The sequence below is a fragment of the Bubalus bubalis genome, chromosome 21 (genome assembly GCF_019923935.1).
Source record: "Bubalus bubalis isolate 160015118507 breed Murrah chromosome 21, NDDB_SH_1, whole genome shotgun sequence".
Classification (NCBI taxonomy): Eukaryota; Metazoa; Chordata; class Mammalia; order Artiodactyla; family Bovidae; genus Bubalus; species Bubalus bubalis.
The window spans coordinates 16,774,804-16,793,438 of NC_059177.1; the positions used below are offsets into that span (position 1 = coordinate 16,774,804).

An 18,635-nucleotide genomic window follows, 5' to 3' on the forward strand; every position below is an offset into this window, starting at 1 on the left:
AGAAAAAAGAAACCAGCTGCACACAATGAGATGGAGAAGACCTGGTCAATATTAAGAATAAAGTGATGCGGCTGCCAGAAACATTACTTCAGCATATTAATAGGTGGGGTCATATTAATAGAGGGGTAGACTCTAGGAAAGGGGAGGTGAACATTCAGTTTTATTCTCTCAGTTCCAAGAGTCATACTTTAAAGAGAATATTGTTGACTTGGTAAGAAGCAAACAGAGGAGAGATGTCACCATGGTGAGATCTCAGAACCTTGTCTTTCAAGGGAAGGCTAGAGAACTGGAAGGGTTTGGCCTGGAAGAAAAAAATCCTAGAGAAATAACAGATGACTTTATAATCCTGAAGGGGTTCCCACAAGAAAAAATAGTAAAGCTGATCAGATGATATGGTAAAATGGGAAAAGCCTGAACTCTCCTCCAGAGTCAGAAAAGCTAGATTCAGGCTCCGCCATTTACCAGCTACTAGAGACTGACCGGAGAAGGCAATGGCATCCCACTCCAGTACTCCTGCCTGGAAAATCCCATGGACGGAGGAGCCTGGTGGGCTGCAGTCCATGGGGTCGCCAAGAGTCAGGCACGACTGAGCGACTTCACTTTCACTTTTCACTCTCATGCATTGGAGAAGGAAATGGCAACCCACTCCAGTACTCTTGCCTGGAGAATCCCAGGGACAGAGGAGCCTAGTGGGCTGCCATCTATGGGGTCGCACAGAGTCGGACGTGACTGACGCGACTTAGCAGCAGCAGCAGCAGCAGAGACTGACCACTCTTCACACTACAGCATGTCAGACACATCTAAGGGCTGAGTGTTGGTTTTCTGTGAGAGCTAAAGATAGGAAAACACTGGCAGATACTTCAGCTCAACCCTAGGAAGGATTTTCTTTCTTTCTTTTTAAAATGATATTATCATTCTTACCTCTGATTACAAGAGAAATACATGGTTGTATAAAACATTGGTAAACAGAAAAGCAAAATTAGATAAAAATTATATCAACCACTATCTGCATGAGTGCTCAGTCGCTCAGTCACATCCTAGTAACCCAGTTGGCACAGTGGTGAAGAATCCGCCTGCCAATGCAGGAGATACAGGTTCAATTCCTGGGTTGGGAAGATCCTCTGGAGAAAGAAATGGCAACCCACTCCAGTATTCTTGCCTGGGAAATCCCATGGACAGAGGAGCCTGGCGGGCTACAGTCCATGGAGTTGCAAAGAGTCGAACACGACGGAGCACACACACACACAACATCAATCACTATTTACCTTCTAATATTTAGGGATAGGATAGGTGGTAGACTGATTGATGGGTATTAACAAAAATGGGATCATACAAATAATTTTCTGAGAGAAATGAGAGTATCAGCATATAATTATATATATATATTAGTATGTAAGGATGCTTATTGCAGTATTGTTTCTAGGGGGGAAAAAAGCTGTTAATCACCTGATTACTCATCAGTAGGGGAATACTGGGGCTGTCTGACTAACAACATCCACAGCATGCAAAACTGTACAGCTAATTTAAAGAAAGGGCAGAGCTAGTATGTGTTGCCTTCAAAATGTTTCCAACATATATCTGCTTAAAACAAAACAAGGTTATGGAACAATACACATAGTATGATCCCATTTTTGTAGAAATGCATGCGCATATATATTTTTATATGATGCAAAGAAAAGTATGATGTTAACAATGGGTACATCTCGGGGGTGAGCAGAGCTGGAGAGACCAAAGGTAAGACAGTTCCTGTATTCTTTGAACGTTTCTATGTTGCTTGAATTGGGACAATTTCAGCATATATTATAACTCAAATGACTGCGATTTAAATAAATAAACAAGTCTACTCTTGACATGTCTCCATGCCATTAAAGATTCCACATCATATTTAATGACCACATGTATTCCTTCTATGGATTTTCCTTAATGTGCTGAGCCTTATGGTGGCCATTGAATACATCAAGAACTGTCCAAAGAGGGACCTGAAGCATTCTGACAGACAAACCTGAAAATGCGCAGACACTGACCTACCCACACCTCGGGTAGAGATTATCTGATAGGCACAGCAGTGCATGTGCACAAAGATGTCTGCAGGGGAGTGCCGGTGCCTTGACATTCTTGCTAACAAACAGCTCGGAACCACCTACCTGTCCGACTTCCCAAACTGGCTAAATAAAAATGGCAGGCTGATCATATGCTGCAGTTCTCCATGCTGAATACAAGAAATGAGATGGCTCTGTAGAAATGTACATGCTGAATATGCCAGGATATATTGGGAAGTGAAGGAGAAGGCGAGTTACAGAACAATATGTACAGTATGATCTCATTTCTATTTAAAATGTGTATGTGGTTGTGCTTCAAAAAGCTGAAGGATATACATCACGCCGTAGGTAGGATTTACCTGTAGGAGGTCCCTAGTATGTATGTATGTATTATAAGGATATAGATCAAGACTACAAAGGGAGTGAGCTCCCCGTCACAGGAGGTATGCAAACAGAGACTGACTGCCCCGTTTTCAGGGATGCTGCGGAAGTGATTTTCACATCCCTCCGAGGTGACCTCGTTTCCCTTCTTAGGCCTGAGACTCTCTTAGAGAGGGGAGGTTAGGACTGGGAGAAGAATTCACCCTTAAGGGGAAAGGGTTAAGCTGGGACGGCACTCCTGTGGGCGGGCTCCCGATCGGCAGCGCCGGGCTCTGTTAGCCAAGTCTGAGCATCTCGGAGGATGCGGCGTGGAGAGCAGCTTCAGGGACGCGCGCAAGGTGAACGCGGGGGCTGCCAGCTTGGCGCCCAGGTGAGGAATGGACTAGGGAGGGGGCAGTGGAGGGGCCCCGGCAGGGAGCATGGCCTGCAGCCCCCCTCTCAGGTGCGAGCGGCAGGGTCTGCACTAGCGCCTACCCCCACCCAGGACACTGCGGGAAGGCGCGGAGCCAGGGGAGAGGAGATGGAGGAAAAGGAGAGGTAACCTGAGATGGACCTGCTCCTGAGGCTGCCCTGCAGCGGCCCGCACCCTCCCCCCAGGACGGCCTCTCCCCAGTCCCTGAGGTAGGGAGAACATCCTCCCCACTAAAAAAAAATCTCTTCAGCAGCTGGAACCCAGAGCTGGGCAGCCCCCTGCTCATCCGGAGATGACTACATCTCTTGGATCGGGGGTGGTGAGCAGATGGCATATGTTTATCCTTGAAGGCCCAACTCTACTGCCTCCTCCTCTGCAAATCTTCTCGGACCCCCTGTGTAAACTGAGCCAGTGCGGGTTTCACAGCCCCTACTATAGCCATTGGCAGCCTGTGTGACCTTGGCTGAGTTGCTCAGCCTCTCTGAACCTTGCTTTTTTCCCCTATGAAATGGATATACCCACATCTGCTTGTGTCGGGAGAGGTGGATGAAATCGAGGACATTCAGCTAAGCTTAGCACAGGAACCTAAGTGGGGACGAGCTTGACAAAGGAGAACTGTTATTAACCAGCGCCTGTGTCCGTGGCCTTCCAGTTCTTCCGCCTCAGCTCGACCCCACTCTGGACACTGGAACTGAGCCTTCTCTTCGGGTCCCCAGCACCTAGCCTGGGCCAGGTTTGAGAAATGAACTAATGAGGCGGAGACTAAACTCAGTTTGGGGGATGGGTTTAAGGGGTCTTTGATTCCCCCTAAAATTACCCACAAGCTTTGGTGAACTTGGACATTTCCCCGGGGAGGCTACCTGGCATTTTCTTCAGCTTCTCAAGGTGTCTGCAAGCCACCAAGGATTAGGAACCTGGGAGCTTTGAGCACAACTGGTCCCCAGAGAGAAATCGAACAGGGTCTCTGCCCTTAAACTCACCCAGGCACTGGCTCTCACAGCCGCTGTCCCCCTCTGCTGGCTGTGGGGTCCCTTCCTGCCTCCCGCCTACATTAGGGACTCTCAGGAAGGGGAACTGTAAGGGAATATACTTGGTTTAGGCATATGCAGTGACTGGAAACAAGAAATAAAAGACACAGCCCTTGAGAAGCCCCAGGCAGGTGGGGGAGACAGATTACTATGCTATGTGACCGGTGTGACGGAAGGGGTGGAGAAGGTGTCAGGAACAGAAATACTCAAGCTGAAACAAGCCACCGTCATATCCTACCTGGATTTCTGCAACGGCCTCTCTCCCCCTTTTAAAACACTTCTCAGATCTCCCTTGTAACTTCTATGCTTGTCATCTCCCTTGGCTTCCTGGGTGGGACACTGAGAATAAAATCCAGGTGCCTTTTTGTGGCTTTTGAGAAAGCCCTGCCTCCCTGATTTCATCTCCCTCTGCTCCTTTCTCCTGCGTCTGCTGTGCTCCTTCTGCCTGCCGAAGGGCCTTTGCATTTTGTTTCCTCCAGCAAATGCTTTTCCTGGATATCATTTAATGGATGACTCCTTCTTCCCATTCTGTATTTAGCTCAAATGTCACCTGAGTGGCCTTTCTTGCACGCCTGTGTAAAGTCCTCCCCCATTCTTCTGTTTCTTACCTCTGTTTTATGTTCTCCATAGCCCATCTTATTCAAAAGTAGTCATTGTCTGTCTTTTACCCAGAACACCAGCTCCATGAGGGCAGAGATCTTGCCAGTCTTGTTCACTGCTTTATCCCCCAGGCTTGGCACACAGTACGTGCTCCAATTATTTGTTGACATGTTTAGAGGGTTGGTGAGAAAGAAAGCTTTCTGGGCAAAAGGAAAAGCCAGAGGGCTCTAATGCTTATTCAGCTCCATTTATGGGCCTGGCCCATCACGTGTTTTGTTATGTCTTATAAGAGGCCCTTGGAGTTGGGTACTATTATTATACCCGTTTTACAGATGGGAAAACCATGATGCGGAGGGGAAAAGTCAGTCACCCAGAAACTGGTGAAGCTGGGATTCAAACCCAGGTCCCTCTTCAAAGGCAGGGGCATATTCCTCTCCCTCTCCACTCCTGTAATTTTTGAGCTGGGCCTTCAAGAATAGGATTTAAAATATATTTATATATAAAGGATTTCAGCAAGGAGAAGGGAGACGGCATTCCAGCCTGAGGGAAGAGCAGTATCAAAGGCGTGGAGTGTCAGGCAGTTCTGTGGGTGCTGAGGGATAGGGTGAGCAGCCTGGTGCGGCCTTGGGAGGCCAGGAGAGGACCTTATATTCTCTCCTGAGGGTGATGCAGAACCACTGAAGGTTCTGAATTATGGCAAGTGGCATGACCAGAGAGGTAGTGTTAAAAGGACTCTGGGTAGCAAGCAGAGGCTGAACAGGAAGGAACGGGTAGAGAGGAAGCTGCTTCTTTCTTTCCCACCAGCCCCCGGGGGGTAGCCGTCGGAGACCCCCCTCACGCGCCATCCCCCTCTCCTTCTTTCAGGCTCATCGGGTGAGGACGGGAAGTGGAGGGCTCGAGGCCCAGGCATCAGCGTGGAGCATGGCCCCCAGCCCCTGGGGCTGTGTGCATGGCCTCCTGCTGCTGTTGCCCCTGCTGTCCCTGGGGGCCAGCCCTGCCCTGGGCCGGGGCCTTCCCAGACCCCTTGAGGACTCAGAACCACACTTGACCCCTGGAGCCCAAGACAAGGGCCCTCTTGACACGGAGCATCAGGCCTTCGACTTCTTCCGGGAGAACCCCCGAGACGAGAGCCCCTGGAACGCCAGTGTCCCCCAGGTCCCTGCTGAGGAGATGCCAGAGAGGCCTGAAGACGCCCTTGGCCCAGCCCTGCATGGACCTAAAGCGGCCCATGGGGCTCAGAGAGGAGGACTCCCAGTGACCGACGACCTCCAGATGGCTCGAGGGCCAGTTTCTCAGGGCTGGACAGGACCTCCTGACTCACAGGAGCCTATGGAGCAAGAAGCACCAGTCCCCTATCCAGTGGGGGCACCCCACCTTCCTTTCTTCCCCACGACTCCCAGACTCCAACTCGGGCTAGCCACTGTTCCTCCCACGTCGGGGGAACCTGGAGGCCAAGTGGGACAGCTGCCACCTAATGATGAGGGTCTATTGGCCAAAGGCAAGACCAGGGTCTCGGAGACATTTCCCTGGGACCACAAGGGCCCTTCCCCAACTCTTGTGCCCCAGCCGGGTATTGTGGCGAGGCCGGGGATGGAAGAACAGGGTGGGGGTCAGGAGGACTTCCAGGAGGCAGCTCAAGGCCCCCTCTCCACCCAGCAGGGTCCAGCAGCCCCTGATACTGGCTCAGTATCACCAGCTGAGGGGGCATCCTCTCAGGAGCCTGAGTCCCAGCCAGACCTGGCACTGGCCAGAAGCCTTCCTCCTGCTGAGGAGCAGCCCATGGAGCTGCCCAAGACGGCTGGAGGTGGGGAGGCCTGGGAAGTCAGTTTTTCAAGTCCCTCCCCCAAAGAGGCTCACCTCCCTGATGTCAGGGGCTCACCAGGACCCCAGCCGTCAGATCTCCCAGCCTCAGAGACTTCTGATGGGCAGCCCAAGCCAGGTGGGTATCAAAGTGAGGGTGCTGATCAGGGCTGGGAGGGGCAGTGTTCCAGAGCGGCTCGATGTCCCCGTTTCTGTGTGACCTCTGGTCCCTTTGGGTCCCATTTACCTCATTCTGGCAAATGAGGGTGATATGCCTCTCTCCTGGAGGATTAGATTTGGGGGAACGCTAGAGGGTCAGGCAAAGCCATGACTGCTTTTTTTATTTCAGAGTTGGCAGCAATGAATGGAGCAGATCCCATCTCCCCTCAGCGGGTGAGAGGTGCAGTGGAGGCCCCAGGTACCCCCAAGTCCCTCATCCCTGGCCCCTTGGATCTTGGCCCAACTGCAAACCGAACAGAGAGCCCTGTGGGATCCCTGAAGCCAGGTGAGGGCATGGCTGGGGGGCTGGCGAGAGCGGGTACTCTGGAATAAAAGAACCTGTGTGAAGCATATAGGGGAGGAATGGGGATGAATGCCTCCTTAAAGGAACTGACCAACAACTTCAAACAACTTAGGATAATAAACTACTACTCACTGGGTACTCTGAGAGAAGTCATTTGCACTCTGGGGACTAGAAAAGTCTTAAATTAGCATGGGTTTATTTAGTACAAGAGATTCTCCAACTCCCACAATTCACTGGAGGAGCTTTGAAAAAATTCCAAAGCACAGGCCCCAGCAAGAGGAATTCTGACTGAGTTGATCTCCAGGTGATTCTAATATGCAGCCCTTAAGGAGAACTGCTGATATCTCAATAAAAATGGCAGGACACATCCATTTAACCCTTAGTGGGTGTTGGGGACTATGCTAAACGTTTAATCCTCACCGCAACCCAAGGAGGGGGGTGCTGTTACCATCCCCATTTTACAGATGTGCTTGGCAAAGTTATATAACTTGTTCACACCACACTGGAGCATGATGGGAAATCAAAAGCACTTTTCAAAGGGCTATTTTAATATTGTTATTATTGCAGATGAAGCCGAGGAGTGGCCGGGGCGCCCCCAAAGCCATCCCCCAGCACCCCCTGTCCAGGCCCCCTCGACGTCTCGCCGGGGCCTCATTCGGGTCACCACGCAGCGCGCCCTGGGCCAGCCACCCCCTCCGGAGCCCTCAGCCAGCTCCATGGCATCAGTCCCTGCCTCCAGCCCCCCTACCAACGCCACGGCACCCCCTCTGCGCTGGGGTCCCCTGCGACGGGTGCTGAGCTTTTCCTGGGAGCTGCACGTTTACGGGGTGGGGGTGCTCTTCCTGCTGCCCGCGTTGTTGGCACTGGCCTCGCTGGCAGCCGCCCCTGCTGGGCCCCGGCTGGCACTGGTAGCGGCGGTGCTGGTGCTGGTAGCGGCGGGGCTGCGATCCGCCTACATGCTCACCGACCCGTATGGCTCGCAGGCACGCCTGGGTTTACGCGCCGGCCTGGTGCTCTACAACCTGCCCTTCCCCTTGCTACTCACCGCGTTGGCGGCCCTGACCTTGCTGGGCCTGGGCGCGGGGCTGCCACAGCAGCTGCAGAACCCACTCCTCCTGGGAGCACTGGCGTTGACGCACGGCTTGGGGCTGCTCACCACAGACCTGCTGTCGGTGAGGCCTGCGCTCAACCTTCTGGCCCAGGGCTTATCGTGCGCCTGGGGCGCAGCCGTGGCTCTGGGCACTCTCTGTCTGTGCCGTCGCCGCCTGTTGGACGGGCCGAGAAGCTGGGATGCCAGCCCGGGCCCTAGGCTGCTGGCCGTGGCCGGCGCGCTGGGGCTGCTGGCCAGCGGCTTGCAGCTGGCGGCGGCGCTCTGGCTGTACCCGGGCCCGGGCCGGGTGGGCCGCTTCTCGTGGGCTTGGTGGGGCGTGCACTTCTGGCTGCGCCTGCTGGAGCTGACATGGGCACTCACCCTGGCGCTGGCCGCTCTGGCCGCCGCGCGGCCCAGGCCGCCCACAGAGCACGCTTGCTGGGCTAAGCTGCTGCGCCTGGCGTGCCCCACGCCCTCTAGCAAGAGCGAGGTGCCGGAGCGGCCCAACAACTGCTATGCGGGGCCCAGTGGCGTCAGCGCAGGTACCCTGGACATCAGCAAGAGCCTTATCCGCAATCCAGCGGAGGGTGGTCCTCCAGCCACGCCCAGCTCCGGCGCCTGGGGTTCGGCTGCGTCGCTGAGCCGCGGTCCCCAGGGTGGCCCCGGACTGTCCCGCAGCAGCGTGGGGCCGGCGCCGTCAATAAGCGAGCTGGACCTGCGGCCGCCATCACCCATCAACCTGAGCCGCAGCATCGATGCCGCGCTCTTCCGAGAGCACTTGGTCCAAGACAGCGTCTTCCGACGCTGCGGCCTTCGCTGCCTGGCCTCCCCGCCGCCCGGGGGCGCGCTGCGGTCGCGCCGGGGCAGCCACCCCGACGCTGAGCTCGACGGCTTGGGCTCTTCGCTCCTCCGAGGCCGCTGCCGGTCGCTCAGCGATGTGCGCGTGCGCGGCCCGGTCCCGCCACACGTGGTTGACGAAGCTGACGCGGCGGCTTCTGGCAGCTCCGTGGACAGCTTCTCCCGGGGCTCGCTCAAGATTAGCTGGAACCCGTGGCGCCACGGGCTGTCGTCGGTGGACAGTCTGCCCCTGGATGAGCTGCCCAGCACAGTGCAGCTACTGTCTACACCAGCTCCTGCCCCGGCTCCCGCGCGGTCTGGGGAGCCCCAGAATGGGGTCCAGCCTCGCTGCAAGACTGGAGACTCGCGCAGCGCCTCCAGTGACACCATCGAGCTCTGAGGGGTCCAGAAACTCAGGACCAGGGCCCCGAGAGCAGCAGACCTTCTGGGACTTTGAACATTTAAAAGACATTCCAGGAGTATTCCTGGGCCTCCAACTGAATGCAGCCTCCGGAGACAGCCAGACATGAACCCACCCCCTGCCCAGGATTTTTGTTTTTTAAAATATCTCTATTTTTTTCAGCGGGTATTTTGCACAAAGGCCGAGACTTATACGGAATACAGGGTGGACATGCACGGATTTGAGAATGGGGAACAGGATGCAGGTGCCCGAAACATCCCCTCCAGATTCCCCAGGGTGGAGATGAGTCTTGCTTGTCCAGACTGTCCTCTTTGTGCCAAAGAAATAAACCCTTAGGACTTGGCTCATGCCTCCTTCTGGCCTTGCCAGGATCCTGTTTAGAGGAGATGGCCCCCTTCACCGACCCACCTAGTGATTCCAAGTCCTGTGTGTACTGTGGAAGGGAGAAGTGCCAAAGGGCACTCAACCCTCTGAGGCTTGTTTTTTTGGTCTGCACTGGGTCTTCCTTGCTGTGTGTGGGTTTTCTCTAGTCTTGGCCAGTGGCCAGGGAGGGCTACTTTGGTTGTGGAGCATGGGCTCAAGGTCACAAGGGCTTCCGTAGTTGTGGCGAATGGGCTTAGTTGCCGGTTGGCACATGGAATCTTCCTGGACCAGGGATCGAGCCCGTGTCCCCTGCACTGGCAGGCAGATTCTTAACCACTCAACCACCAGGGAAGTCCTCTTGGAGGCTTTAGAAATAATGGCTACCAATGTTTCATGGAATATCTATCTGCTGTACCCTTTTCAGCTCTTTATATCACCTTAATTCTCACATTAAGCCTGGATGGGAAGGAAGCATTATCATGCCCATTTTATAGAAGAGCCTTTTTTTTAAGAGAAGAGTCATTTGTCAGGGTCCTTTGGCAAATGATAGGTAGTACTGAACTAAGAAAGCTCCATTCCTAAGCTTGGTTCCGCCATCCCCCTTCTCTTAACATATTTCAGGGCCAAGGCTCTCCTTTGCATTCCTTCTACTTCTCCCATCAAGAGAGCCCTCAGTTTCCCAGGGCTTTAGGAAACTTCCCCAAGGGTGGAGGGCCCTTAGTAGCTTAAGCCAACCCATAGCAGGTGGGAACAGGTAGGAAGACAAGATTCTCCATTTTCTAAGACCTTTCTTTATTTCCTGAGATGAATAAATAAATCAGTGGCTGAAGGGCAGGGGGATGAGTACAGAACAGGAGCTGGCAGCATGCAGCTGGCAGGAGGGGGCTGTGAAGGGCCCACCCCTGCAGGGACACCTTCCCCCAGCCTCACCCTGGGCAAGGGCCAAAGCTCACCAGCAGCCACGAGGAGACACTGTTTAAAAAAAATTCACACATTGTGAAGCTGGCCCAGTGCCCCAAGGTCAAGATCTCAAGGCACCTACCCTTGGGGCTACTTTTTCACTCCAGGGGCCTGGTGTCTGGGCTGCTCTATAAAGTGCGGAGTGGGTGCTTACCCCACTCGCAAAAATAAAGCAAGTGCCTCAAGTGTCCAGATGGGAGAGTCCTGACCTCAGGGGCAGCCTGGGCAGGAGGAGATGATGCAGGTGTGGCAGCGATTATCTGCCCTTGATGAAGCCCTCCAGCACACGGTCACTGCGCTCTGACAACCAGTAGCCAGTCATGGCTGCCACAGCTCCAATGAAGATGGCGGTAAAGACCAAGTCACCCTTGGCGGCCAGCGTGGCCAGTGCGCAGATGATGACGCCGAAGAACATCTGCTGCAGCACTACCAGCTCGTCCTCCGTCATCTCCGAGAAGAAGCCCGCTGACTCTGAGCAAGAGAAGCGCCTATCCGTCACCATTTCCTCTTTCTGGAGCTTCCTACACACCTGATCATCGCTGCCACATACATGCCCGCTGGGCACACCAGCACACAGCATCATTCACCGCTGAGAACAACTCCCAGATGGGCAGTTATTATCCGTGTTTCACTAAATGGAAAACTGAGGTGCCGAGAGGTTTGCCCAAGGCCATGTGAGACTGTCATGTCAGAGCATGTGTACAAGCCCAGCTCCAGAGTCAGAACACCTGGATTTGACACCCAGCTCTGCCACCTGCTTACCATGGGGCCCTGGGCGAGCTGTTTCATCTGTGTCCCTGTTTCCACTATGCAGAGTGGGGATGAGAATAAGACCCATCACACCCTATTTTAGGGGTGATATCAGTCAATATGTACAACATGCCTGGAACAGCATGTGACATGCAGTTTGAAACCATGGAAGTGGTCACTGTCACCATCACTGTGATTGTCCTTCGTCTCATCACACCCACAGCCTACAACAGCCCTCAGCAGCGGGGCAAGGACAGATGGGGAAAGAGGCTTGGAGAGGTAGAATGATTTGACGCCAAGTCAGATTTCCTTTCTACCCTGGGAAGGGTGAGGCCACCGAAAGCCAGCCTGGGAGGTGGGGTTCTTGTGCCAGGGCAGCCTCGTGAAGGGGTGGGGAAGGGAAGGTCTACTGCTGCCCAGACGAGGGGCTTGCTGGCCCTCCCCCTGTATTGAGGAACTCCCCTCCCCAGGTTCCTGGGGCTCACCTGGGATCTGCTCCTTCACACAGATGCCCTCCATCTGTTTGTAGCCATCGGCACAGACGCAGCGGTAACTGCCCTCGGTGTTCTCACATTGTTGGTTCTCTCCCGGACACACCACCGTCTCACACTCGTCCACATCTTGAGGGAGGGCAAGGAGGGCTCAGAGCCCTGACCGCCAGGGTCCCATCTCACTCACATCCTGACACCCCTCTGCCCTGGCCCAGGCAACATTCCGCCCTTCCTTCCCACACCCCGTCCACAGTCCAGCCCCTGTCAATTCGTGGTGGGCGAGGCGCTCCTGGGTGGCAGGACACTCACCGAGACACTTGGAGCCCACCTGCTGGTAGCCAGGGCTACACTTCTTGCAGCGGCCGGGTCCCGCCCCCATGCAGCCCAGGCAGGCCTTGGCACAGTCTGGAGCAGGGAGATAGACGGGGGCAAGCTGCCCGTAGGCCTGGGGGAGCCCTGCTCCGGAAGGGACCTAGGGTGGAGGGGTTGGGGCACCTGGCAAGGTGGCAGTTTGTGGGGAAAGGCGTGGAGCAGCCCCCCCAACCCTCCCCATAGCTGTCCCCAGAAGACAGGAGCACACACTCACCCCGGCACTCGTAGGAGCCCTCCGTGTTCACACAAAACTGGTCGGCTCCACAGCTGGCTCGCTCCGTGCCGCATTCATCAATGTCTGCGAAGAGGCCGGCAGGGTGGGGACTTCAATCCCCATTTCACTCACAGGGAAGCTGAGGCCATGGTTGTTGGGAAAGGACTTGCCCGGGCTCAAAGAGTGTGGCTGAGACAGCAGGCTGTCCGCCGCCACAGATACAGGGGTGCAGCTGGACTCCGCCTGGCCAACTGGAGACTACTGGTTTTCAACTTTGCAGCTAACTGTGGCCTTGGGACTGAGTTTTGGCCAACGGGATGCAGACAAAAGTGACGTGCTGCACTTTTCGCTTAAAACAATGGACTTAGATCCTCTGTGCCCCTTCTTCTCTACCTCACCTCCTCAGTGCCAGATGGTGAAACAAAGAGGTGCCCATGATCCAGCCTCAACCAGGAAGACAACACCCCAGGGCAGGACTGCACAGTATGACAGAAGGAATCCAGGTCCTAATGACCTGGATCACCGGCTTCAACACTGATATGAGATGAAAATAAACCTCTATATTCACTAAGCCACAGTCTTTGGGGATCTTTCTGTTACAGCGGCTTAGCCTCTACCCTAGTCTACCTAAATGACTAGACAGAGACCAAACTAAGTCTCGAACACAGGTTGCCTGACCCCAAGTTTATCCTCATTCCCCTGGCTAACCCTTCTCCAATCTTCAAGACCAGACCCAAGTGACACCTCCTCCAAGAGGCCTTTCCTGACTCCCCACCACCACCAAATTGGATGAGACACATTTCCCGCTGTACAACAATTGGTCTGTACTGAAAGTGCCTGGTTACTTTCCTGCTTTTGCAGGTTGATATTTCTCTATGAAGATGCAGACTGGACTGGTCGAGCCTAGAGATATGTATGTTGGTGGGGCACCAAGCCCGAGACCTTGCCTGCCCTCCCAGACAGGGTGCCACTCACCTACACACTTGAGGTGATGCAGGGCCCAGCCCTTCTTGCACTGTAGGCAATGTGATTCCTCAGGTCCTGAGCAGCGTGCACAGGGGCCAAAACAAGCTGGGTGGAACGGGGGAAGTGTGAGGGTGGGCAGACAGGTATCCCACACACCCCTGCCCGGCCCTGCGCCTCTGGGCTACCTACCCGAACATACCAGATGGCTGGCGTTGCGCTCCGCCTCAAAGTAGCCGAGGCCGCACTGGCCACAGGCCTCACCCCCGTAGCCAGCTTGGCAGTCACAGTGCCCGCTGCCCCCTCGAGTCCCTTCCCCTTCACAATGGCCGTAGCCACCGCAGGGCCGCTCCGCACCCCCAGGACAGGCTGTGGGCAGACACCGAACCAGGTGGGGTCATAAATACAACTTTGTATGTAGAGAGTATTTTCCCCCATGTCAGTAAACATTTTTGGAGAGGAAACCATTTTAACAATGCCATAATATTCTGTCATAAAACTTTATGAAATTTATCTAACCATTCCATTGTGGAATGGTTACGTTATTTACAAATCTTTTCTTTTAGGAAGACTGAATTGACCATCTTTGTTGCTAACTCTTTATATGTGCAACTGCAAGAGAGATTTTTCTAAAAGGGGCTGGGAGTGAGTTCAGCTCCTGTCTCAGGACTGCGTGGAAAAAAAACTGGTGACAGCGGGGGCTTCAAGGCAACACCTGCCTGTCCCTAAGAAGGTCATACCTTAGTCCCTTAGTCCAGGCATGGGAAAGGTGGGGCTGTGGGTGGGGGAGGATTTCTCAAATACATGATAGAAACCATGGTCCCATCTGACTCAGTCTAGCCTCATATCTCTTTTCAGAGTCATTCCCCATCGATTTGCTCATCTCACCAACCAGCTCTGTGAGGTAGGTGAGAACCGAGGTCTGGAGAAGTAATCTGAGGAGCCCGAGCTCACAGAGCCAGCCAGGGGCAGGGCCATGACTGGACCCCTGGCCCCAGCAGTTCCCTTCCAGCCCCCAAGAGGACCTGGAAAAACTCACGAAGGCAGGAGGGCCCGAAGGTGCCTGAGGGGCAGCAGAGCTTCAGGGAATCTGAGCAGAGCCACTGGAAGAGGTCGGGGGCTTCCTGCTGCCTGAGGAGGGGGACAGTGCGGGGGCTGAGACAGTGTCAGAGGCGCCGCCCACCCCACCCCCCTAACCTCCCACAGCATCTGTGATACAGCCATTGTGGGCACAGGACCCATGAGGCCGCCCTCTTCTTGACTGGCAGAGTTGCAGACTGCAGCTCAGAGTGGGAGCCTGGGTTGCCCAGAAGTCCTTGGCACACCTGGGTTTGGAGGAAGGAGCCAAAGGACATAGCCGCTAGCTCGCCACCCCCTGCATTACCAGCCGGGCCTGGCCTGAGCCCCGCCCAGGAAGGCCCCTCTCACTCACTTGTGAAACCACCAGCTCTCCACCAGCTCCTCACTCAGCTCCAGCAGGCGGTGGCACTCGAAGTCCGACTTGCCGCACACGCCCTCAAGCACCTCTACCAGGCGGGTCTCACTGACAGGACAGGGATGGGTGGTAGGAACACACTCCAGCCCACCTACTACCCTCTTATAATCCCTTCCCCCACCTGGTGCCAGACAATGTCAAAGGCCACAGGCCAAGGGGTGCTAGTTTTGGAAGTCAGACAGATCTGGGTTCCAATCTAGTGGTGTGACCTTGGGCAGGTCATTTAACCTCTCCTGAACATGTTTTCTTATCTGTAAAATGGGGACAATGGCTCCCCTGTAGGTTTGCTGGAAGATAGCTCAGTCCCTGCATCTGCACAACAGAATATAATAGCCTTGCTCGGTAGATGTAGTTAAAAACATATCATATAACAAGTGTTGGCAAGGATGTGGAGAAACTGGAACCCTCCTACATAGCAGGTGGGAATGAAAAATGGTGCAGCCACTGTGGAAACCATTCAGCAGTTTCTCCATAAGTTAAACATGGAATCACCATATGACTCAGTAATCCCACTCCTGGATACTTCGCCAAAAGAATGCAAAACAGGTGTTGAAATAAAAACTTGAACACAAAGGTTCACAGCAATACTATACACAGTAGCCAAAAGGTAGAAACAACAGAAATGTCCATCAACTGATAAATGGATAAACAAATGTGGTCTATTAATGCAACAAAACATAACTAAGCCTTAAAAAGTAATAAAGTACTGATATTTGCTACAAAGTGGATGAACCCTGAAAACATTATGCTGAGTGCAAGAAGCCAGACATAAAAGGCCATATTGTATGATTCCAACAGAATCAGCAAATCTTCGGAGACAGATAGCAGATTAGTGGTTTCCAGCAGCTGGGGGAAGAGAGAATGATGCTCCATGGAGATGGAGTTTCTCTTCTGGGGGATGAAATTGTTTGGGAACTAGATGATGGTAATAGTTGCAAAACACTGAACATACTAAATATATATTTAATATACATTGGTATATCTAATGGTAAATTTTGTGTTATTCAATTTTACAACAATAAAAAAAATGTTAATGTATATGCAATACAAAAAATATATTACATTATGCTTAAAGGGTCTTGCACAGTGCCTGGCATATGGGAGGTGGTGATTTAAAATAAAACCACAGAACAGGAACCATTATAGAGCTAGAATTGCCCTTAGGGTTACCTTGGTCAATCCCTTCATTCCCAAATGAGGAAAATGAGGCCCACTGAGGGAAAGGAAAATGACCAATGTTACATAGGTAACAAAACTTTTCTTTCTAGTGGTTTAATCACAGTTAAATCTTTACCACAATCATATAAAATTGGATTGACATTAATACTCCCAATTTACAGATAAGGAAATAGAGGATCAAAGGTGAAGTGCCTTCCCGAAGGTACAAAGGATCCCAACTGACAACATGGTCTAATTTCAAGCATGGCGATTCCTCTTCCCAATTGGACTTTGAAAAGCTGAAGGGTCTAGGACTCGGCCTCTCCTCCCAATATAATCTCATCTTGTTCCCTGGCTTTATACACTGACTACATGTTGATGACTGTCAAATTCATGTTTCCAGCCCTATTTCTCCCCTGAACTCCTGACTCCTACATCTAACTCTATTTGACTATTTAATGGACGTTTCAGCCCAACATGTTCAATGAGAACACCTGATTCCATGCCTCCCCTAGACCCATTTATCTCATCTCAGAAAACAGTCCCACTATTCACCCAGTTGCGCAGGCCCCAAACCGAGTGAGCACCTTTTATTCTTTTCCTCTCACACTTCATGATGATTCCATCATCACGTCCTATCCTATCTACAAAATAAACCCAGAATCTGACCCTTTCTCACCACATCCACCACTGCCAACATGCCTAGTCTATGACCTAGCCTCCCAACTGGTCTTCCTGTGTCCATATGAGAGACCTTTTGTAGGTATAAATAAAACTGTTATCACTTCCCGGCTTCAAAACTTCCCATGACTTCCTGATATACTCAGAACAAAATCTAAATGTCTTTTTGTGACTTTCCAGGCCCTCTGCCTTCATCTTCTGCCACTCTCCCTTCAGTTCACTCCAAATCCAACCACTTCTGAAATACATTAAGCTCAGTCCCGTTCTGTCCAAACCCTTTCCTGAACTATTTTAGTCTGCTTCTGCACCTCAGGTCTCTGTTCAAATGTCATATGCTGAATGCCATGTCTCCCACCAATCTGCAGTCCATCCTGCTTTACCATTCTTCACCTGATATGACACTATTAATTTATTTGGGCTTCCTGGGTGGCTCAGTGGTAAAGAATCTGCTTGTTAATACAGGAGATGTGGATTCGATTCCTGAGTCGGAAAGATCCTGTGGAGAAGAAATGGCAACCAGCTCCATCCAGTATTCTTGCCTGGGAAATCCCATGGGCAGAGGAGCCTGGCGGGCTACTGTCCACGGGCTTGCAAAAGGGTCAGACGTGACTTAGTGATTAAACAATAACAACTTATTTATTCACTGTCTCCTCTACTAGAATGTAAGCTCCCTGAAGGAGGGATTCTGATTGGCTTGTTTAGTGCTGTACTATATTCAGCGACATTGGTTGAGTAAGTCCTCTCCACGTGTCTCTAGGCCTCTACCAGCATAGCAGAGACTGGGATGTTAGGTATACAAACTCACCCCTCCAGCCTCTTTCTTACCTGTCTTTGTATTTGGACAACTTCTCTTCCTCCCAAGCAGTGTTTCCGCCTCCAAAGTTGTCCCGGATGGTTCTCTCCAGGCCCTGGAAATGGAGAAAATTAGTAATATTGCCTGGCACATTCTAGTACTTGTATTTCACAAACCAAGAAAACTGAGGCAGAGAGGCAACCTGCTCAAGTCTATTCAAATAGCAAGTAACCAAGCTGGGACATGAGTTCATACAGACTTGTATCCCAGAGCTCCCAACTCTCAACCCCTGTGTTACAGTAGCTGGCCCCTCCCTCTTATACTGCTGATGCACCCACCTTGTTGAAGCTGTCAACCAGTCCCCGGCAGGTGTGACACGGATGGGGCTCAGTGTGGGGAGAAGATTGGGGAGGCACAGAAATTTGGACCCAGACCAGGCCTGGGAAGCCAAGGAAGAGACTCAAACCACAGAGCATAGCTGGGGCTATGCCCCTTGAGGATCTTGGGGCCATCTTTTCCCAGGCTGGGGACCTGTAGACAGAGGATATGGGGAGGGTTCACTAGGGAAGCCAAGTGGGAAAGAAAGGGTGGGATTTGCGGTGCTGCGGGTCTGGGGGCCCAGATCTGTGGTATAAGAAAAGAAGGCTAGACTGGGTTAAGTCCGAGGGAGGGGAGACAGGGAAAGGAAGCTATTCTAAAATTCCAGGATGGTAGTAAGTTATCCTCGTCGCTGTGGGGGGGGATGGCCAGGATCCTCGGCAAGGAGGTAGGAGTCAGCCCATCGTTTTAGTGTCGGAATACGGTTCTAAAAAAGGCTGAATCAGCGGGATTATGGAGAACTAGTCAGATTCCTAATACTGCGGGAGAAGATTCCGGATGGACGGTCTTGGGGGGAGGAGTCCGGAACCCCCGTGTGGGGGCGGGGGGAGGAGCCCGGATCCGGATATGAAGAGGTCAGGTCCAGGGCCTTCAGACGGCAAAGGCATGCCCCACTAGCGGGCAAGGAAGGATCCAGATCCACATAGGCCGCGGAGGAGGAAGGGACGACCCACCCAGCCCGCGGTCGCCAGCAGCTGTCTTCCCAACGCCGCGGCTGCGTAAAACGTGCACCCGCCGCCGACTCCGCAGCCGGGAGGGGCGGAACCCACGCCACAGCCAATGGCAGTGGACCATGTGCCATTGCGTCACCCCATGCCAGCCAACCAGAGACGTCTCCGGACTGCACCTGTCCGGGAGTTAAAGGGGCGCGGGGATACCGGATGCT

At 53.0% G+C, this 18,635-nt stretch overlaps 2 protein-coding genes across 2 annotated transcripts; one reads left to right on the plus strand and one right to left on the minus strand.

The window, feature by feature from the left end:
* Window positions 1-2,652: 2,652 nt before the first annotated feature.
* PRRT3 (proline rich transmembrane protein 3) lies at window positions 2,653-9,474 on the plus strand. Its single transcript, XM_006070699.4, has 4 exons — window positions 2,653-2,790; window positions 5,325-6,399; window positions 6,610-6,765; window positions 7,351-9,474. The coding sequence occupies exons 1-4, from the start codon at window positions 2,722-2,724 to the stop codon at window positions 9,108-9,110; spliced, it is 3,060 nt and encodes a 1,019-aa protein (XP_006070761.4). The 5' UTR covers window positions 2,653-2,721; the 3' UTR covers window positions 9,111-9,474.
* A 791-nt stretch (window positions 9,475-10,265) lies between these two features.
* Window positions 10,266-18,574, minus strand: CRELD1 (cysteine rich with EGF like domains 1). Its single transcript, XM_006070700.4, has 11 exons — window positions 18,424-18,574; window positions 17,710-17,902; window positions 17,404-17,486; window positions 14,677-14,787; window positions 14,284-14,375; window positions 13,437-13,613; window positions 13,257-13,352; window positions 12,282-12,365; window positions 12,005-12,100; window positions 11,690-11,824; window positions 10,266-10,925 (listed from the first exon to the last, which is right to left on the minus strand). The coding sequence occupies exons 1-11, from the start codon at window positions 18,549-18,551 to the stop codon at window positions 10,711-10,713; spliced, it is 1,410 nt and encodes a 469-aa protein (XP_006070762.2). The 5' UTR covers window positions 18,552-18,574; the 3' UTR covers window positions 10,266-10,710.
* Window positions 18,575-18,635: the final 61 nt, after the last annotated feature.